The sequence below is a fragment of the Notechis scutatus genome, chromosome 2, assembly GCF_049901735.1.
Source record: "Notechis scutatus isolate UNSWTSFEM ecotype Mainland chromosome 2, rNotScu1.2, whole genome shotgun sequence".
Classification (NCBI taxonomy): domain Eukaryota; kingdom Metazoa; phylum Chordata; class Lepidosauria; order Squamata; family Elapidae; genus Notechis; species Notechis scutatus.
Window position 1 is genome coordinate 90339661 of NC_142010.1, and position 19358 is coordinate 90359018.

The following is a 19358-nucleotide window of genomic DNA, read 5'->3' on the forward strand; positions in this document are numbered from 1 at the left end:
CTTGTCCAATCTAATTTGCATTTCCAACTAACAAGCTAATAGAAATGCTTTAGTTAACATTGTAAATCTTGCTCTGAGGGAAAGCAAAATGTCTTCAAAGAACCAATTATTAAACAACTGATAAAAAAGCCTCTTCAAAAATGAGCAAATATAGTCCAGTTTGAACTATAGTTTAAAAATATTAAAATAATTCAAAGTGCTAATTTCTCATCTTCTGGCAATGTTACCATATCTTGATAACAACATATCCATAACAAACATAACAATACAAAGCAAACAATAGATACAAACTCAAGGTAAACCGCACCAAACTTGATTGCAGGAAATACGACTTCAGCAACAGAGTGGTCAATCTCTGGAATACTCTACCCGACTCTGTGTTTCTTCCCCAAACCCCAAAAACTTTAACCTTAGACTATCTACTATTGACCTCACCCCTTTCCTAAGAGGTCTGTAGGGGGTGTGCATAAGTGTACCAGCGTGCCTACCATCCCTGTCCTATTGTTTCTTTTTTATTCGTATCTATTTCATGTATTCACAACCATGTTTATACTTATACCTGTTATCTTATAAGCAATTGACAAACCAAATAAATAAATAAATAAATAAATCTACTTCAAATCAATTCACAAGCTGTTGCAAATTGGGTTTGACCAGTCAGCCCAATGGCCAATCTTTGTTTAGGGATTACAAGAAGGAATGTGACTCTATTGATTATTCTTGACTTCTCAATAACTTTGATGTCATTGACCATCATAACGTAATCTCTTGGATCACCCAAGAGATCGAAGAGATAAAAAGTGCTGTTTTGTTTCTCTCTCTCATACAGGTTTCACATGGAATTTCCTGGGGGCAATCACTCCTTGAAACAGAAGCTATCATATATACCCCTCAGTGGGTCTTGCTATCTCTCATTCCTGTCTTTCATTCATGCAGATGAAGCCACTGGAAGATGCCTGCTATCAGTATGTTGATGATATCCAAATCTATTTCTCTGTAATAGCTGCAGCTAATGGCATAGCTCTCTCGAGTGCCTGCCTGCAGTTGGTAATGGGTGGAACAATAAATAAAGTGAATCCGGATAATAAGGAGCTGCTCATTATGAATTGTCATAAAGCCAGGGAGGTGCTAGATTTCCTTGTTACAAATAGATTGCACACACTCCTGCCCCACAAAAGATCACAATTGCACTTCAGGGACATTTCTCATTTGAATTTTCTCTATTTTTTCACAAGATGGAAATGGCCTTTTATTAGCTTCAGCTCAACAGCGCCTTCTTGGAAGATAATGGTCTTAGAACTGTAGTGCATGAATTGGAATATCTTCAGGCTTGACTACTGTAATGAAGCTTACATGGATGGGGCTGCCTTAGTTCCTACTTTGGAACTTCCAGTGGGTGAAGAACTCAGCGACCTGGGAGAACTCACTTGTGCTAAAAGTCCTGCAATAGCTACCAAGGAGTTTCTGAATTGAAGTTCAAGACAATTTGGGTACAAGTTGCTAGCAAGAATCTCCTTTTACTGGATCCCTCATTACTGAGATGCTCTGAATGGTTTTGCCTGCAGCTGCTGTTCATGGTAAATTAGAGCCAAGCCTTTGCAGTAGCCACAGTTCCTGGGAATGCACTTCCTGTTGAGTCAAGAACATCACCCTTTGGTTGCCTTTCCACAGCCATAAGGTAAAGGTTCCCCACACACATACGTGCTGGTCATATCTGGCTCTCAGGGGCGGTGCTCATCTCTGTTAGAAAGCCGAAGAGCTAGCGCTGTCCAAAGACATCTCCATGGTCAGGTGGCCAGCATGACTAAATGCCAAAGGCACACGGAACACTGTTACCTTCCCACCAAAGTGGTCCCTGTTTTTCTACTTGCATTTTTACATGCTTTCAAACTCTTAGGTTGGCAGAAGCTGGGACAAGTAACGGGAGCTCAATCCGTTATGCAGTGCTAGGATTTCGAACTGCCAACCTTTCTGATCGACAACCTCAGGGTCTTAGCCATTGAGCGATTGCATCCCTTACTCCACAGCCATAAGAACAGGTTTTTAAATACTTATTTCCTTGTTTAGAATAATTCAGAATAATAATAATAATAATAATAATAATAATAATAATAATAATAATAATAATAATAATATACAATTATGAATAATAGATAGGCTTATTCACGTTAAATGCATGTAATTCAATCCTGTGATTAGGCATCTGACATTTTCATCATCTGTATGTATGAAAATGAAAGTATAGAAGACTAGATTAGGGGACTGGAGACTAGATTAGGGGGACTGAGGCTAAACATACAATGAACAGTTGCAGGAACTGGGCATGGCTAGTCTAGTGAAGAGAAGGACCAGGGGAGACATGATAGCAGTCTTCCAATATTTGAGGGACTGCCACAGAGAGGAAGGGGTTAAGCTATTTTCTAAAACGCCTGTAGGCCAGACAAGGAATAATGGATGGAAACTGAACAAGGAGAGATTTAACCTGGAAATAAGGAGAAACTTTCTGACAGTGAGAACAATCAACCAATGGAACAGCTTGCCCTCGGAAGTTGTGGGAGCGCCATCAGTTGAGACTTTCAAGAAGAGGTTGGACTGCCATTTGTCAGAAATGGTGCAGGGTCTCCCGTTGGACGGGGGGTTGGACTAGATGTCCTACAAGGTCCCTTCCAACTCTGATTATCCGTTTATCTGTTTAGAAACAAACCATGGTGATTTATCCAAATCCAATTTAACCATACAATTTTTCACCAGATATCCCAAGTTGTTTTCATTGAACACATTATGAAATTTCTTCCCAGATTATCACCAGAGTGCTGAGGCCGCCACCAGCAAAGCAGAACAGTTGCTACATAGTTAGCTGAAAATCAAATAGGTGGGGTTTTATTAACTGTTGCGCAGATTTTTTAAATATTACTTTTTGGTCTCACACTCAACCCAGAAGGAAGCCTTGGTCCTACAAAGCCATGATTGATCAGAATACCCAAGAGAAGCAGCAAGTGTTGCCCAGCAGTAAAGAAAGAAAGTTAAGCAGAATGTTTTGCTGTTACTACCTCTCGGGAAAGAAGCCGTTTTCTGGATAAATCCTGATGAAAGAACAAAAATGATGGAGAATGGCCATGAGGAAGAATATCAATTCAGAGAAGTGAGAGTATCAGAGAGGTTAACTGTATGTCAGTTTGGATTTTCAAGTTAAGGAAGATATCACCTCTACCAACATAATCCAACATAATTTAGTTATGAATACTAAAGCCAAAACAAACACCATCCATCTAAGAACAAGAGATATGAACTTGGGAAAATCTTACAGAAGAAGCAAGGGGGAAAAAAAAATCTGGAGGATAAAGATAGAAAAATTAGTCAATTATTTTTACTCTTGGAAGTCCCACAATCGGTAGATAATTGATTCTATTTCTTCTTATGTAATACTGTAGTTTGGTGAATCAGATTTAGAAAATGTGAAAGGTGAAGTCCCTTAGATTCAGCTCAATTCCTGGTGACTGTGAACATATGAAAGTGGTTCTTATGGAAAGAACAGAAAAGTAGTGGACCGTTAGTTTTTTTCAGAATTATTTTTAAAATTTTCCAATCTAGACCACAAGTCTGGAATATTCTGGGGGGTTTTCTATCCACATACTTACAGATCCAACCCTGTGTAATAGACATATGCAAAACTAAATATTCTCTTCCTCCTCTGAATTATGTTGATCTGGCAGTTTTTGTGGACTTTAGGATGAGCTTTTTAAATAAAAATCAGCCAAAGGCAACGAACAGTTGCCACTTCCTGTTCAGGAAAGTGAAGACTGTGCTAGCTGTGAGGCTGAGTGTGTATGTCTAACTGATTTCTCTTGGACAGCAGTCTTTCCTCACTCCTGCCCCATGAGACAATTGGAGTTGTAGGAAAAGATCGACTGAAAAGCAGTCCCTGGCCTTGTTTGCAATGGATCTAGCTAACATTTCCCTGTTTGACTAATATATTTAAATGGAGTATATTTAATGGGACAGATTCACTCAATCTTTACGAAACGAAGGTAAATGGGCGTGCATAAGCGCACCAACGTGCCTACCGTCCCTGTCCTATTGTTTCTCTTATTCTTTTATTTTTCTTATATGTACCCATTTCATGTATTCACAACTATGTATACATTTATACTTATTATCTTGTAAACAATTGGCAAATCAAATAAATAAAAATAAATAAAAAATAATAATAAATGGTATATGTCTGCAATCTATTCTGCCTTCTTTCTGCTAGGATTCACAACTCAGAGGATATCATTTGTTGTGGAAAGAAAACCTGAAGGAAGAGACAATGCTAAGGGAATAATCACATGTGCATTTCATCAAATATTTGCTGAGCCATCAGGCATCACCAAGTTCCTAAACCACAACATAAATGTTGGTGTGTTTGAAAAAAATGCAAGTGATTGTTTTGCTTATTAGAGGAAAACCTCAAGGTGAATTTGCAGGGTGAACTTGCAGGCAGAATAGCCCAGTGGGAAAAAGACATCAGTTTGTCTTTGTCATGAAACCAAAGGAGCAAAAGTAATGCAGAATTTAAACTTTTGCTAAACAACAAGAACTACTTTAACTACGTTTTTCTAGAACTACTTTTTAAAACTTCTTTCCATGGTACGCACACTCTCTTCCCTCCATAAACACTGAGGTGATATCACAAAGAAGTCCAGTACAATGTGATGCAAGCAAAAGTAGATCCCCTCAGACATATGGAATATATACTGCTCAACTGGCCTTATAAGTGCCTCACCAAAACACAGAGAAACGTCTGTCAATTGGAATAGGCATGTCCTTTGTTATTTCCAGTAACCCTTAATATTTCCCCTGGTCAAGAGTCTTTGTTTTGTTAGGTATCATTGGATTATATAAATTCTGTTTCAATCACATCTCGTTTAGTACTGTGCTATCTGCTATTTGGTAGGAGATAAAATTGCAGCTTTTCTCTGAAGAACTTAAGCTGCACTTGAAAATCTAGAAAAAAAGCCAAGGATCTCAAACAGAACATCAGAGTTATTTTAAAAAGGCAGATAAAAGATGAAATCCTCCTCCACTCCCACCCCTTGCCACCTTTTATTTTTGGCATATGCATTTCTGCCTTGCATTAGCTTCTACGCTGAAAGTGGAACAAAATGGGAAAATAAAAAGGTAGAAGGCAAATTCAAATAGCAATTTGGGAAGAATTCATTTAGTTTTTCTTAGAGATGGTTCAAAAAGCATGTAGGTCGGTCAAGCTTTGTAATGTCCAATATATGTGGGCAAATTCAAATACTTTTGTAACCGGTCAAAAAAGTTTGAAAAGAGATAAATATTAAGCAGAAAAGTACAAGTAATGGCCTTACCAGATCTCTTCTTTCCCATTGGTTCACTGAGGAGAAAAAAAATTTAAAATCAGTAAGACAATGAAACAGCTTTGTTAATCTGAATCAAAGTGGATTTATTCCAAAAGCCAAGAAATAAAAATTCAGATCTACATAGTAGTCCAGTCACTGACTGTTTGAATTACAGTATACAGTTCTGCACATTAGTTGCCAACACGATGCTTAAAGATCTTTCATTTTTTCAAAGAGATTCTTTTGATTTTCTTCTGAAACATTCTGACACAAGAATGCACACAAATCAGCTATCTCTTTCCTACTTCCTACTCATCTTCTATTGCTTTTCTACAAACATAAAAACAAGAGAAAAAGTAAAGAATGTGTATTTTTCTGGGAGAATACTTTATACAGAGAATACTTTCTTGGCAAGTTATATGAATTTTAGAGAAATGGCTGATATATGTGTTGACCACAGACCAAAAAAGGATAGTGGAGACAGGCCAGAGGAAAAAAGGGAGCCACAAGTTAAAAGTCTATTGTCATATGGCTGTGGTATAGCTTAGTAATTACTGATCTTCCCTTCCAGAAATATTTAGAACTTGAAGTCTCAAAGTTGACTTTTGGAAAATATTATCAAATTTCTGTTTGAGGACAGATAAGTCTATCAGAGATCATACTAATTTACATATTGTCTATCCATTGTGAAAAACAACATGGCAAAAAAATGAAGATGTCAGTCCAAATATGCTTCATATATACCAGGGGTGTCAAACTCGACTTCATTGAGAGCCACATCTGGGTTTGACCTCAGGGGCCCAGAGTGGGAGTGGCCAGCTTGACATCACTTGTGTCGGGGGCGCCTGTGGTGACTCAAACTCTCTGCCAGAGAAAACAGGTTCCTGCGCTCTGTTTTCTCCTGCAGCAGCTTCCTCTGCAACCCTCTACCAGCGAAAATGGAGTTCGGGAAGGCCGCCTGCAGCCCTTGTGAACTCTGTTTTTGTCTGCGATGGCCTCCTGAAACCCTCTGCCAGTGAAAACGACGTGTGGCACTCCCGAGCTCTGTTTTCACTGGCAGAGGCATCGCGGGCTGGTCCTTTGGCTGTTTCCAGGGTAGCCCTGTGGGCCGGATCCAGCCCACGGGCCTTGAGTCTGACACCCCTGATATATACTCTTCTTCCCTGCTTTCCAAGCCACCAAATCCCATTTTCTTGGTGTTTGAGTTCTACAACATTCTAATTGCAATATTTTAGTATGCCTTTTGTTTCTGATTCATTGTACCTTCCAAAGGACTTAATACTGTGACATAGTGACATCAGCTCTTTAGCAGATCAGCACTCAGTAGGCATATATACAAATAAACAAAGGAACTGAAGGCAGAATATTTTTCTTTCCATTTCACATAAACCACAGGCTTGCTGTTCCCATAAAAGCTTCATTAAGATTCTACTGGTCCACCAGGATTAAAAGTGAGTCTAATCTAAGGCTTTGCTTTCTAACTTAAACATTTGACTTTTTCAAACAAATGTTCTAAAATAACATCCAGCTCCACGGAATGCATTTATACCAATACTTTTCACATAGTATATTTTACTTTATAGCTGCTAGGAATGTTTTTTCTTACTTTGGGAACCGCTTCCTCCGGATGTTGAAAATAGATGCTTGTATGCTGACTTTGCATAATTATATCTGCATACGTATGTTTAAAACTGCAGGAGATGAGCCAGTTAAGATGTTAACAGCTGTCTGTCAACAAACAAGGAACAAGACTGCACAGCCTGGGGACTGGGAACCCTCCCCCCCCCAATGCTTTTATCAAATATAAAAGAGACAAGCAAGATAATTATGCAAATTACGGATGCACTTCAGGGATTTGGGTATTTTAAGACCCATCTCAAGGTTGTTTTTTGTGTTTTGTTTCATTTTTGTCTGACGGGGGATGTAGTATATTACTGAATGCTTTCTTCTGTCTGGTTTTCATAAGCAAATAACAAAAGTAGAAAGGTTTTGCCAAAATTGAGGAAACCTTGAAACAAAACCAACATCTCAGTAGGCTACACACACACACACACACACAAAATTTGGCCATGACAAAGTGAAGCTCAAAACCAAAACAGGTGCTCTGTTGCTTCATTATTCATTATTTTGGCCAAACTTGGCAAGTGTAACAGGAAACTATCAAACTCATATTGAAAATCCTGGTACCAGCGTTGAGCTTCTAGGAACCTCAGAATTTTTAGAGAACATTTCTCAATGGGAGAAAAGTGATTCTTTTGTGGCAAAGATGGGATCAGCATCAGTCCTGAACTTGGAACATGCAATCTACAAGAGCTACATCAGGCAAAACTTCTCTTATGAACCCCACTTGGTTTTCTGATACAGTATTAAGAATCAGAAAAAATATGAAATGCAGGAGTATAACAGACAACTCGCTTTATTCTCTTGTTGAGAATATTTCCTTCACATTCAGCTGATTTTCTGGTCTGAGCCACCAAATAACTAAAGAAATAATCAGAGCACTTGATTATGACATCGAACATGTAAACAAGCTAAATACACTACTAACATGGGCAGCATCCTGCCAACACGATTTTATCTTTCTTGGTGACGTCAATCTACCTCATATTGACTGGACCCTAAATGAATGTACAACTGAACCCATATACGCAACCTTCTACAATGCTATTACAAATCTGGGACTGGACAACTAGTAACCAACAACACTAGACTAAACCACTGCCTCGATCTCATCTTCTGCAATAGTTTGAATTTAATTTACAGAATACAAACTAAAGAACCCTTTTCCAGCAGTAACCACAATATGATTGACTTTTGTCTCAATATACCCCCACACAAAAATCATCACTATGATGTAATCCCCAATTATAACTTCAAAAAAGGCAACTATGATCTTATAGACAACGATCTCTCATCCCTTGATTGGCAATCTCTATTCGCTGGATGCAATACTGTTGAAGACCATTACAACATATTTTTACTTGAAGTCAAAAGAGTCATCAAACTATATGTACCAACAACAACTCCCAAAACAAACAAACAAAAAAAACAGATTACCCATAACAATAAGGAAACTTCAATCCAAAAAGAGATCACTCTGGCGGAAAAACAAATCTGGTCACATTGCCAATTTCAAAAGCCGATACAAAAATTTATGCCACCAGATAAAGATTGAATGCACCAATTATCACATTAAACAAGAGGAAAATCTTCTACGCACCAATTCCACCTGCGATTTTTACAATTTTGTAAACAACAAACTAAAAAACTCAAGGTCCATCCCACCCCTGATAAGACCTAATGGTAAAGATTGCAACAACGACACCATTAAAGCCAACATCTTTAACACATTCTTCGGCTCAGTATTTGTAAAGAGCAATGGATCATGCCCAGTATTTCCTAGCCCAAACCACAGACAACTACAATGATCTAATACATATCGATTTTACAGAAGACAATGTTTAAAAAGCACTACGCAATCTAAAACCATCTCTATCTATTGGATCGGATGGAATATGTGCCTACTTCTTAAAAAATCTATCCACTGCCATAGCCAAACCTCTAAGCATAATCTTTGAAAAATCTTTCAGGATCAGCTCCTTGCCTAACCTATAGTCACAAGCCACGATCATCCCCATCTTCAAAAAGGGAGACCCCACCCTGGTTGAAAATTACAGACCAATCTCCTTATGCTGTGTCACCTGTAAAGTCATGGAATCAATTATTTACCAATCCATTATCGTCCACTTAGAGACAAACAACCTACTCTCCAATAAACAATTTGGTTTCAGGAAAAAACTATCCTGTAATCTGCAACTCTTACACTGCAAAAACATATGGACAACACAACTCGATCAGGGCAAAATCTACATAGACTTCTGTAAAGCCTTTGTTTCAGTGGTACACGACAAACTACTCCTAAAACTAAAATCTTATGGTATCTCTGGACAACTGCATAACTGGATAGAAGCATTTCTGTCAAACAGACAACAAATGGTCAAAATTGGGAGTGTCCTATCAAATTCTGTACCTGTCAATTGTGGTGTCCCCCAAGGCAGTGTTCTAGGATCAACTCTCTTCAAACTCTACATAAATGACCTCTGTGATCATATTAAGAGCAACTGTGTTCTTTTCGCTGATGATGTAAAGCTGTTCAATACCACAGACAATACTGCTACCCTTCAAAAAGATCTTGACTATGTATCAGAATGGTCAAACAAATGGCAACTTCAAATCTCAACAAATAAATGCTCTGTCTTACATATTGGCAAAAAAAAAATCAGAAAATAAAATACAAGCTGAATAGTCAAGATCTTGTTGATGATCCAAGCTCTGTAAAGGACCTTGGAATACTCAACGCTAATAATCTAAATGCTAGAGCCCACTGTAACTACATAGCCAAAAAGGCATTAAGAGTTGTTAACCTAATCCTATGTAGCTTTTTCTCCAGTAATAGTCTACTCCTAACTAGAGCATACAAAACATTTGCTAGACCAATACTCGAATACAGCTCATCAGTCTGGAACCCACATTACATATCTGATATTAGCACAGTTGAGAAAGTCCAGAAATATTTCACAAGAAGAGTTCTCCACTCCTCTACTTGTTGTAGAACACCTTATGCCACCAGACTTGAAATTCTAGACCTAGAAAACCTTGAATTACGCCGTCTTCGGTCTGATCTAAGTATGGTATATAAAATCATACATTGCAATGACTTACCTGTCAATGAAAATGTCAGCTTCAGCCATAACAACACAAGAGCACACAATAGATACAAACTCAAGGTTAACCGCACCAAACTTGATTGCAGGAAATACGACTTCAGGAACAGAATGGTCAATGTCTGGAATACTCTACCTGACTCTGTGGTTTCTTCCCCAAACCCCAAAAACTTTAACCTTAGACTGTCTACTATTGACCTCACCCCTTTCCTAAGAGGTCTGTAGGGGGTGTGCATAAGCGCACCAATGTGCCTACCGTCCCTGTCCTATTGTTTCTTTTATTTTTCTTATACGCATCCATGTATTCATAACTATGTTTTTACTTATACTTATTATCTTGTAAGCAATTGACAAACCAAATAAATCAAATCAAAATCAAATCAAATGCATCGGTTGCTACATTTATCAGTCCTGTAACTAAGCTTGCCTCTCCAACTTATCTTCACTGATGGGGGGGGACGGGACCAGTCTTCAAATCTAGATCCATTTGTAGCCCTCATTTACTACTGAATTGTAACCACAGATCTGAAGAATCCTGAAGTTTTCAGAACACAACTACAGATAAGCAAGGAGGAAGCATGTTCATCAGATTCAGGATATTGCTGGAGGAAAGAGAGACTAAATGAGAAGGAGAAGGAGATCAGGTCCTTTCAGCTTTGTAATGTGATCATATGGTCTGTCCCTAGAATCTGAAGAAAATTGTGGTTGCCCATTTCTTCTTGCGCAACATTTTTATTGTACACCAAGAGGCATTGAGAATAAAACACTGATACTCCAACCAATTGGTTTTCACAGCCACAGAATGACTGCTGAAAAAATTGGTTAAGACTTCCTTGTGCATTTGAGCAAATCCCAAAGTCACAACATCTTCCTGGGCAAATTTCCCATTTATGGTCTTTCCCAAGAAATAAGGAGTACAAGATTTACCAGAAGTCAAAGAAGGAGGGCAATGAAAATGAAGACAATGTGGATGGTTTCTTTTGTTCTTGATCTAAGACAAACATATAGATAAAATCTAGGCTTGAGACAGCTTTTTTTTCCAAGGTCATGCTCTAAATAAATAATCCAAATTTAAATAAATGAATGTTGTAACCCCCCGCCTTCACAAGCACTCTTTGCACTACTTCTGGATCAATTCTGCCCCTGGCCTTCTTGTATAGCTGGTTCTGAGGACTAAGCCAAGCGTTCTTCTGACTGCACCAGTTTACCTAAAACAGAACAGAGTTGGATCTCATCCTACTTCCTTTTGCCCTTTTTCTATTGGCTTTACTTTTCTTCAACAATCTCCCAACTCTTAATAGTCAGCTAGAGAGAGCTAATTGGTTATTTTCAGCTATATAGTACTGAACCTGACAAAAGTAAAGATGGTTGGTTTTAAAGGATATATTGAAGCCCGGTGAGAACTATCTATTCCCCCTGATGAGGTGGCAACAAAATATAGGCAACAATAAATAAAATTGTCTGCCTGGAGAACTACTTGCTTCCAGAGGTTGTAAATGCTCCAGCACTGGAAGTTTTAAAGAAGAGATTGGATAACCATTTGTCTAAATGGTATAGGGTTTCCTGCCTGAGCAGGGGGTTGGACTAGAAGACCTCCAAGGTCCCTTCCAACTCTGTTATTCTATTCCATGCTATGCTCTGCTCTGCTCTGCTCTGCTATTTCTATCCTATCCTTACCTCTCTCCTTCTCCTGGTCATTGAATTCTTACTGACTAGTAAAAGAGAAGTTAATATAAAGGTACAGTTTACATGATTTAAAATGCCTCCTCCTGCAAGGAAAACAGGTAGAAAATCCATTCCGACATGGCTCAAAGATCAAAAGGATGGCATAGTAAAAGGATTTAAAAATTCCTTTGCTTCAGGACTTGCAGCATCAGACTTTAATCGGTTTTTGCAGTGGGGGGAAAGATGTAGAAATTTGGAGGGTCCTGTGTGAAGCGGATTATCCAATCCATGAAGACATTGCTACATGCTGACTTACCGGTTAGGTCCCCACATGTTGAAATTAAATCAAACTGTGCCCCAGTGAACTGTGCCTGGATCTCCCAACATGTATAAAAATAAAAAATTAATATAAAGGCACAGTTAGCAAGAGTTTGAGTGCTCAATGGCAACGCTCTTCACTTTTGTCAAGATCCTCGTTTAGAGGATGTCTGTCTCTTTCCAACAGATATGAGTGAAATGTTTCCGGGTCAGGCAAAAATAGAATAAAGCTGCATGTGCTTTTTAAATCTCATTTGGAAAAGATTGAGTTAAATAAGAACCAACTCAAATATTGTTTTTGTTTTCTCGTCTCTTCTTTGACTTGTAAACTGTTTAGATGAAATGATCTTTTTATATGGTCTGCAACAGGGTTGCTTTCTTTGTACTTCTGTGACTGACTTCCCAGGGGAAGAGAGGAAGTGCTCATACAGGTATCAGCTCACTTCATAGCATTAAAAGCTTCCAGGCAATGCATCTTAATTGTGTGCTTTTGCCCTGACATATGCACGGAATTTCATGGGCAGTGGAAAGGATCCCCCATTCAAAAGTTTCCTGTACTTGCTCAGCACTTTTTCCATTTTCTTTCCTGTAATTAAAGTATATTTTTTTAAAAAATGGCACAGCACAGAATGCCTTCTGGTTAATAGAGCAGGACACGTTCCATTTGGAAGCACCTGCCAACTACATCTCGCTGCTCGCTGACATTTCAGAACAGTGTGTGATTGATACGGGCAAAATTATATCTGACTTCTTTCCTTTGGGGCTAAGAAATTTTAACATGCCCCAAAGTTAATTTCCCACATATTGGCACCCATTGAATGACAACCCCAACTTCCAACTAGGATCTGTCAGACTAAATTGCTTGGTTTCATTTTGATTTGGATACTGGCTAGGCAGATCCTCATGGAAGTGACCAAGGCACGTCTTGGCTTGGTTATCTAAAAGAAGTTTGAACTGGCCAATCCTGAGGTAGCATACAAGATCCTTCTTACTGTTAGTTTTGCCACCTGTATTCTGGACCATGCCACTCCTGGTTGGTTAAGGCCTCCCAAGAAATTGCATGTGGTTGGGCCCAAGCAGTGATTAATGTCTCTTTGCAGGTAATGGTGAAGTAAGCGATGATATACTCCAGTGGTTCCCAAAGTGGGTGGTACCACCCCCTGGGGGGCACTGAGAGGCAAGCGGGCCAGCATGGGGGCACTAAGAGGCAGCAGGGGTGGCACTGGAGGTGAGCAGCAAGGCACAATTCAGGGGTGAGAAAAAATCCCCCCGCCACCGCGTTGGAGGCAAGGCCCCGCAGGATCATCCCATTGACTTGCACGCTCTGGTGCAAGGAGCTCCATCCCGAATGCAGTGTTGGGAAAGGAGAGCAAAGCCAGAGTGGCTTTGCTCTCCTTTTCAAACATCCGACCACTGTGTTTGGGGTGGCGGGGCGGCGCCCTGAATGCAGCGTTGGGAATAGGAGAGCAAAGCCAGAGTGGCTTTGCTCTTTTTTTCAAACATCCCGCCGCCACCACGTTCCACCCCATTGAGCCCCTTGCACCAGAGGTACCTGCCCAAGTAAGTCCGAACAGAGTGGTGCATGAAGTCAATGGGGTGAGACTGAGAGAGGGAAAGAGAGAGGAGAGAGAGAGAGAGAGAGAGAGAGAGAGAGAGAGAGAGAGAGAGAGAGAGGAAGAAGAGAAAGGAAAAGGAAAAGAAAGAAAAAGGGACAAAGAAAGGGGGGAATGGAAGGAAGGGATAGGAAAAAAAGAAATAAAGGAGGGAGGGAGGGAGGGAGAAGAAAGATAATGAGATATCTATTCTAGTCCAATCACCTTCTCCAGCAGGGTTAGAAGGGAGTGTGTGTGTGTGTGTGTGTGTGTGTGTGTTGTGTGTGTGTTGTCGTAATTTACCAATACATTTTGGTTTTGCCTTCTTCAGAATTGGCACTATAATACATTGGAGAAAAGTAATTTTTAGAATGGAGATCTGGTCCAATGGATCCTGTTTAAAGCCTCAACAAAATGTGAGAGCTTCCTGATAGTCTTGGCCATGTTTCGTCCACAAAACCTTTAATTAATAGAAACCAAAGATGTTTCAATGTGGAAAAGGGCCTCTAAACTAGGCCTCATTTCAATCTGATGCATCAGGTCTCGGCCTCGGTCTGTCTGTCTCTCCCTCTCTCCTCCTCCCCCCTCCATCCCTCCATGCCCCCACTTTCTTTGTCCCTTTTTCTTTATTTTCCTTTTCTCATTCTTTTCTTCCTTCTCTCTTTCTCTCTTTTCTCTCTCTCTCTTTCCCTCTCCCAGGCTTACTCCATTGATTTGGTGCACCGCTCCACTCGGACTTGCTTGGGCAGGTCCCTCCAGTGCAGCGGGCTCAATGGGGTGGACCTGCAGGCCCAGCACCTAGAACACGGCAGTGTCGGCACATTTTAAAAGTAGAGCAAAGCCAGAGGTCGGTAATTTTTGCTGCAAAGAATCATAAAAGCTTCTGGGTTGTGCACAAGAAATGTGTCCCACATGTCAATGCAATTCAGCAATATAAAATAAAGGAATACAAATAAAACAAATCAACAAGAATCAGCAAAGCATCTCTGATTAGATTTTATTCACTACTAGAATCTAATCAGAGATGCTTTGCCGATTCTAGTCCAATGACCTGCTCCAGCAAGGTTGGAAGGGAGTACGTGTATATGTGTGTGCATGGCTGTCAAAACTCCAAAAACAGGTCAAGTAGTTCTGGGGAGGCCAGTCATAAATAAGAACACTTGCTAAGCAACTGGCCACTCACCAAACCATGCTCACCCAGTCACGTGACCAGCAAGCCATGCCACCAGTCACATGACCAGCAAGACACGCCCACCCAATCACGTTACCAGCAAACCACACCCTCAAATTAGGCCACGTCCACATAAATTTGAATCCTGCCCCTGGGCAGGGGGCATTGAGGATGAATTTGTAGCACCAAGGGGGCGGTGGACTGAAAAAGTTTGGGAACCACTGGTTGTATGCCCTTCTCAACAGGGTACCCTTTAGTGCAATGTCTGGTCTTCCTTTTTTAAGGAATTTGTAGAGAGTGTGGTAGGTGCCCAACTCGGATTATCTAGACCCTTTCAGAGTTTATGCTGAGTTATAGCACTGAAATGGCATTGGCCACAATTTATGAATGATTCTGGAAGGTCTGGTGTACCCATCTTGTGCATCCTGAATTTTTTGATGTCTTTTAATGCTATCAACTCTACTATCCTTCTAAACCAACTCTGGCAGTTGGGAGTAGGAGAAAGTGTTTTACAGTGGTTTTTCATCCTTCCTTTGGTGGCCAGTTTCAGTTGATGTTGTGCCCTAGGCTTATCTTATGTTAGGTCTTCTCACCTCTCCTATCTAAATGAAGCTGCAGCTTTTAAATGTGATGTCATCAGTAGACAGATGATACTTAGCTATACACCTATAGTCCATTTAATCATTTAATCCAGGGTGTGTACACTGTAAGGGCTTGGATGAGGAGGAACTGGCTGTGACTCAACCTTAGCAAACCAAAGGGAGTCTTTGCTTCCCCTCAAGAGTCCATTGGGTTGTCACCTTTACCTGCAGTTCCCATTCGAGAACCAATTAGCAGTCATGGTTAGAAGAACCTTCATATAAATTCATCTCATCGACCAAGCTTTGCTCACAGTCACTCATGTCTTAGTTGCTCCCTGGTTAGACTACTGCAATATGCACTACATGAATACAGCCTGGAAGACTACCTGGAAGTTACTATTCTAGAATGCCACGGCCTCTGTATTTCTGGGAGCTCCACATTTTGCCCAAGATAGCCAGCTGTTACACAAGCTGCACTGGCTTTTAGTCTCTTTCCAGGTACAATTCAAAATGCTAGCTTTCACCTAAATAGCCTTGAATAATAGGCGGACAAGTTCTTTGTAAGATGGCCCTGAGGGCATCTATTCATTGTACCAAGTTAGATAGCGTGGTCATGCTTCAGGTCTCTTTCCTTGAAATCCCATCATTTGCTGGGACCTTTGAGGCAAGTACTGCAAATGGTTGATTCTTAAGTAATAAATAGGGAAGAAAGTCTTTGTGCATTTGTACGAGTTTAAACACTAAGCTTAACAATCTGAACTCCCATACCAAAGACTCCTGCTGCTGGGTAAATAAAGTATAAGGATTATCTTTCTCCCAGCCAGTAATCCTGCAGATCCAAAGATAAGGAGTTACCAAAAAAAAAAAAATGTTTCTAAGGCATTTTACCATCACAGTTCTGTTTTCCACTCAAAAAGGATGGAGTTGCAGATTAAAAATCCCCATCTCCGCCTTCCTCCCCCTGCTCTACAGTACAAATCAAAGTGCACCACATTTATAGCATTCCTTTTAAGAAGAATGGCTCTGCCCTTTCTAATGTTGCTAGGCATAGATTATTATGATAAATGGATGCCTGCAAGACATGTTCCTGGAATGAACAAGGAGTTAGCAAGGAAACTAATCTGTTCTGTCTGTTACTTCTCTCTGGTTGAGCAGAGCAGATTGTTTTAATCACCACTTAGCACTTGCCCAGTGAAAGCTCCAGGCTTTCAGCTGAGGACTCTTAGTAGCTGAATGAATCCTTTGACTCAACAACCTCTTTGTGTCCTGTTTGGTGCAACCTCTGTTTCTTAACATGAGGGGAAAAGCCTCCTTTAAACAAAGGAAAGACAGACTGCAAAGAATCATAGAGGCAGAAAGGGCTATTGAGTCCACCTCTTCTGCTCAGTGCAGGGATCCAAACTGAGGCATCCCAAAAATGTGTCTGTCTAGCCTCTGGTTGAACTCAGCTTTGAAGGGGAGGCTACCATCTCTCAGGGCAATTGGTTCCACTATCCAGCTGCTTTGTTAGGAACTGCCCCCCTCCAAGATTCGATTAGAGTCTACTTTCCTGCAATTTAAATGTATTATTCCATGCTTGGCATTCTGGAAGAAGACATATCAGGTCTTTCTGCAATGCCGTGATACTTTTATAAACACGTCTTACAGTTCTACTGCTTTCTAAAGAGTGGATGTTCACACTGGTGCCTAGGAAGCTACAACACACAGACAGTCTTCAAGTTATGACAATTGGGATCAGGATGCAGTCAAAAAGCATGATGTCACATGACCTCATTGCTTTGTAAAGTAGCAACAATCTTGGCAGTCCCAGTTGCTGTCATAACTCCAAAATGCATGGGTCATTAAATGAGAAGCAGAAGTCCCAAGTAAGAATCCAGGGGCGCCACAAGGGGGGGGAGTGCTTTATGGCCAGGAAGATTTGGGAAGAGCCTCTACAGACCATGCATGAGCTTGCAGATGGCTTGGGAGGCCTCATGTAGGCTTTTGCAGAAGCACAGGAAGACCAAGGAATGGAGAGTGTGACAAGACTGGGAGAACTTACCAGAACAACTTGTGACTTTTCCTGCAGGCTTCCCCATTGACTTTGCTTGTGGGAAACTGGCAGGGAAAGTTGCAAATAGTGATCACATGATGTCAAATGTGAGTTGGTTGCCAAGCACCTGAACTGTAATCACATGACCTCAGGGATGCTACAATAGCAGGCATTTTGAGGACCAGTTATAAGTACGACTTCTTCAACACTGTCACAATTTTGAATGGCTTTTGAAGTAGTAGTCAATATGCAAGGACTACATGTAATTCCTTACATGCCTCTTACATAAAAGTGTTGAATTAGGACAGGGAAAGAAATCATGTTGTAGCCCATCAAACCATCCAAGTCATTCAAGAAAGAAGCAGGAACCCAAGGGAGAAAGTTTCTAATGCAACATCTTGATCAATTCAACATGGCAATTATATATGGGAAACTAATTACAAAATAAAGTATTACAAATACTCTAATATAATACAATATTTTGAGGTTGTGTTCCAGTTTAAGGGCACCTCAATAGCAGTGCAACAGACTGGACGTGATTAATTATGTACTCTCAAGTTGTTGTCAGTTGTTACTGATCACACAGATAGATTTTCTCCATGATGATCTGCCCTTAACCTGTCTTTCAGGTCTTCCAATGGCGTATTGCCACTATAATTGGGTCTATCTACCTAGCTGCTGATCACCTTCTTCTTTCCTTCTGTCTTTCCCAGCATTAGAGCTTCTCCTGAGAACTAAGTCTTTGCATCATGAATCTGAAGGAGGATAATTTGAGCCTGATCATTTATATTTCAAGTGAAAAGTCTAGGTTGATTTGTTCAATGATTCATTAGTTTGTTTTCTTGGCTGTCCATGGTATTCCCAAGAGTCTTCTCCAACACCAGAGTTCAAAAGTATCTGTACTCTTCTCATCTCACTTTCTCAAAGTCCAATTTTCACTTCTACGGAGAGTCTCAAAGAATATCATGGATTGCAAGATTCTGATCTTTGTAGGTATAGACACGACATTTGGCTTCAAGGCTTCACTTTAACAAGTGTTAAGTCTATGATGTACTTCTTGATCACTTGTTCCTTTAGTGTTGATGGTTAATTCAAAAGGCAGAAAATATCTATTACTTCAATGCCTCCGCTGACAGTTCTCTGGCTGGTTTTACCTACAATCATTAATTTGGTCTTTTTTTATATTTAATCATAGCCCTATTTTTTTTCACTGTGCTTCTTGACTTTTATTATTACAGTCTGCAGACCCTTTGCATTTTTAGGCTTTCAGGTTAATATCATCCACATAATAATACATATTATTGATGTTTCTAATATCTCCCAAACCAACATTATAGCACATACAGTCCAAATGGCATCAGAGAACAGAGTAGAAGATTAAGTCAGCAAAGGTCAAAGATTCAGTCTACAAAAGATATGGATTCACAAATGCTAGAAATCAAGAAATGAAAGTCATGAAGCAAGCACATATTTACCTGTATAGGTAGATACAGTAAATTCTACAGTTTTATTTAAAAAAATGTGGCTCAGCTCAGTTCTATAGGAGGGAGGGACAGTCCACTCAAGGTTCTGTCCTACAGCAAAAAAACTGAACCTCGGAGAACATAAAGCCTGAACACCTATGAAACAATCTCTTTCTATTATTCCACTTCTCCTTTGATGAGGCAGAAAAATATGGTTCTATCCTAAAAGTAACAAAATAAGTGTCTCTATACCAGTGATGGCTAACCTATGACACGCGTGTCACTCGTGACACGCCGAGGCACTTTGACTGACACGCCTGTTGGTGTGGGGAAAACCTGCATATTTAGAGGCTGCCTGTGCTCTGCTCCAATCCCTGCTCCCTGCTTGTTGCGTGGAGGCGTGGTGTCACCGCTGCCTCAAGATCTTTGCAGCAGAGAACCAGTTTTAACCGCCATAAACTGAGGTT

The 19358-nt window shown here is 40.2% G+C and overlaps 1 protein-coding gene across 6 annotated transcripts in view; it reads right to left on the minus strand.

The window, feature by feature from the left end:
* SH3PXD2B (SH3 and PX domains 2B) overlaps positions 1-19358 on the minus strand; it is a 131289-nt gene that overhangs the window by 22991 nt on the left and 88940 nt on the right. For 2 of the 6 annotated variants that reach the window (XM_026688254.2, XM_087955441.1), the window contains exons 6-7: positions 5355-5380; positions 3051-3083 (exon numbers count right to left, since the gene is read on the minus strand). The exons of 1 other annotated variant lie outside the window; for it this stretch is intronic. In XM_026688254.2, the coding sequence (XP_026544039.1) occupies positions 3051-3083; positions 5355-5380 (59 nt within the window). Of the gene's footprint in view, positions 1-3050; positions 3084-5354; positions 5381-12050; positions 12101-19358 lie in introns of those variants that run through there. 3 more of the 6 variants (XM_026688258.2, XM_087955442.1, XM_087955439.1) reach the window with 2 other exon arrangements.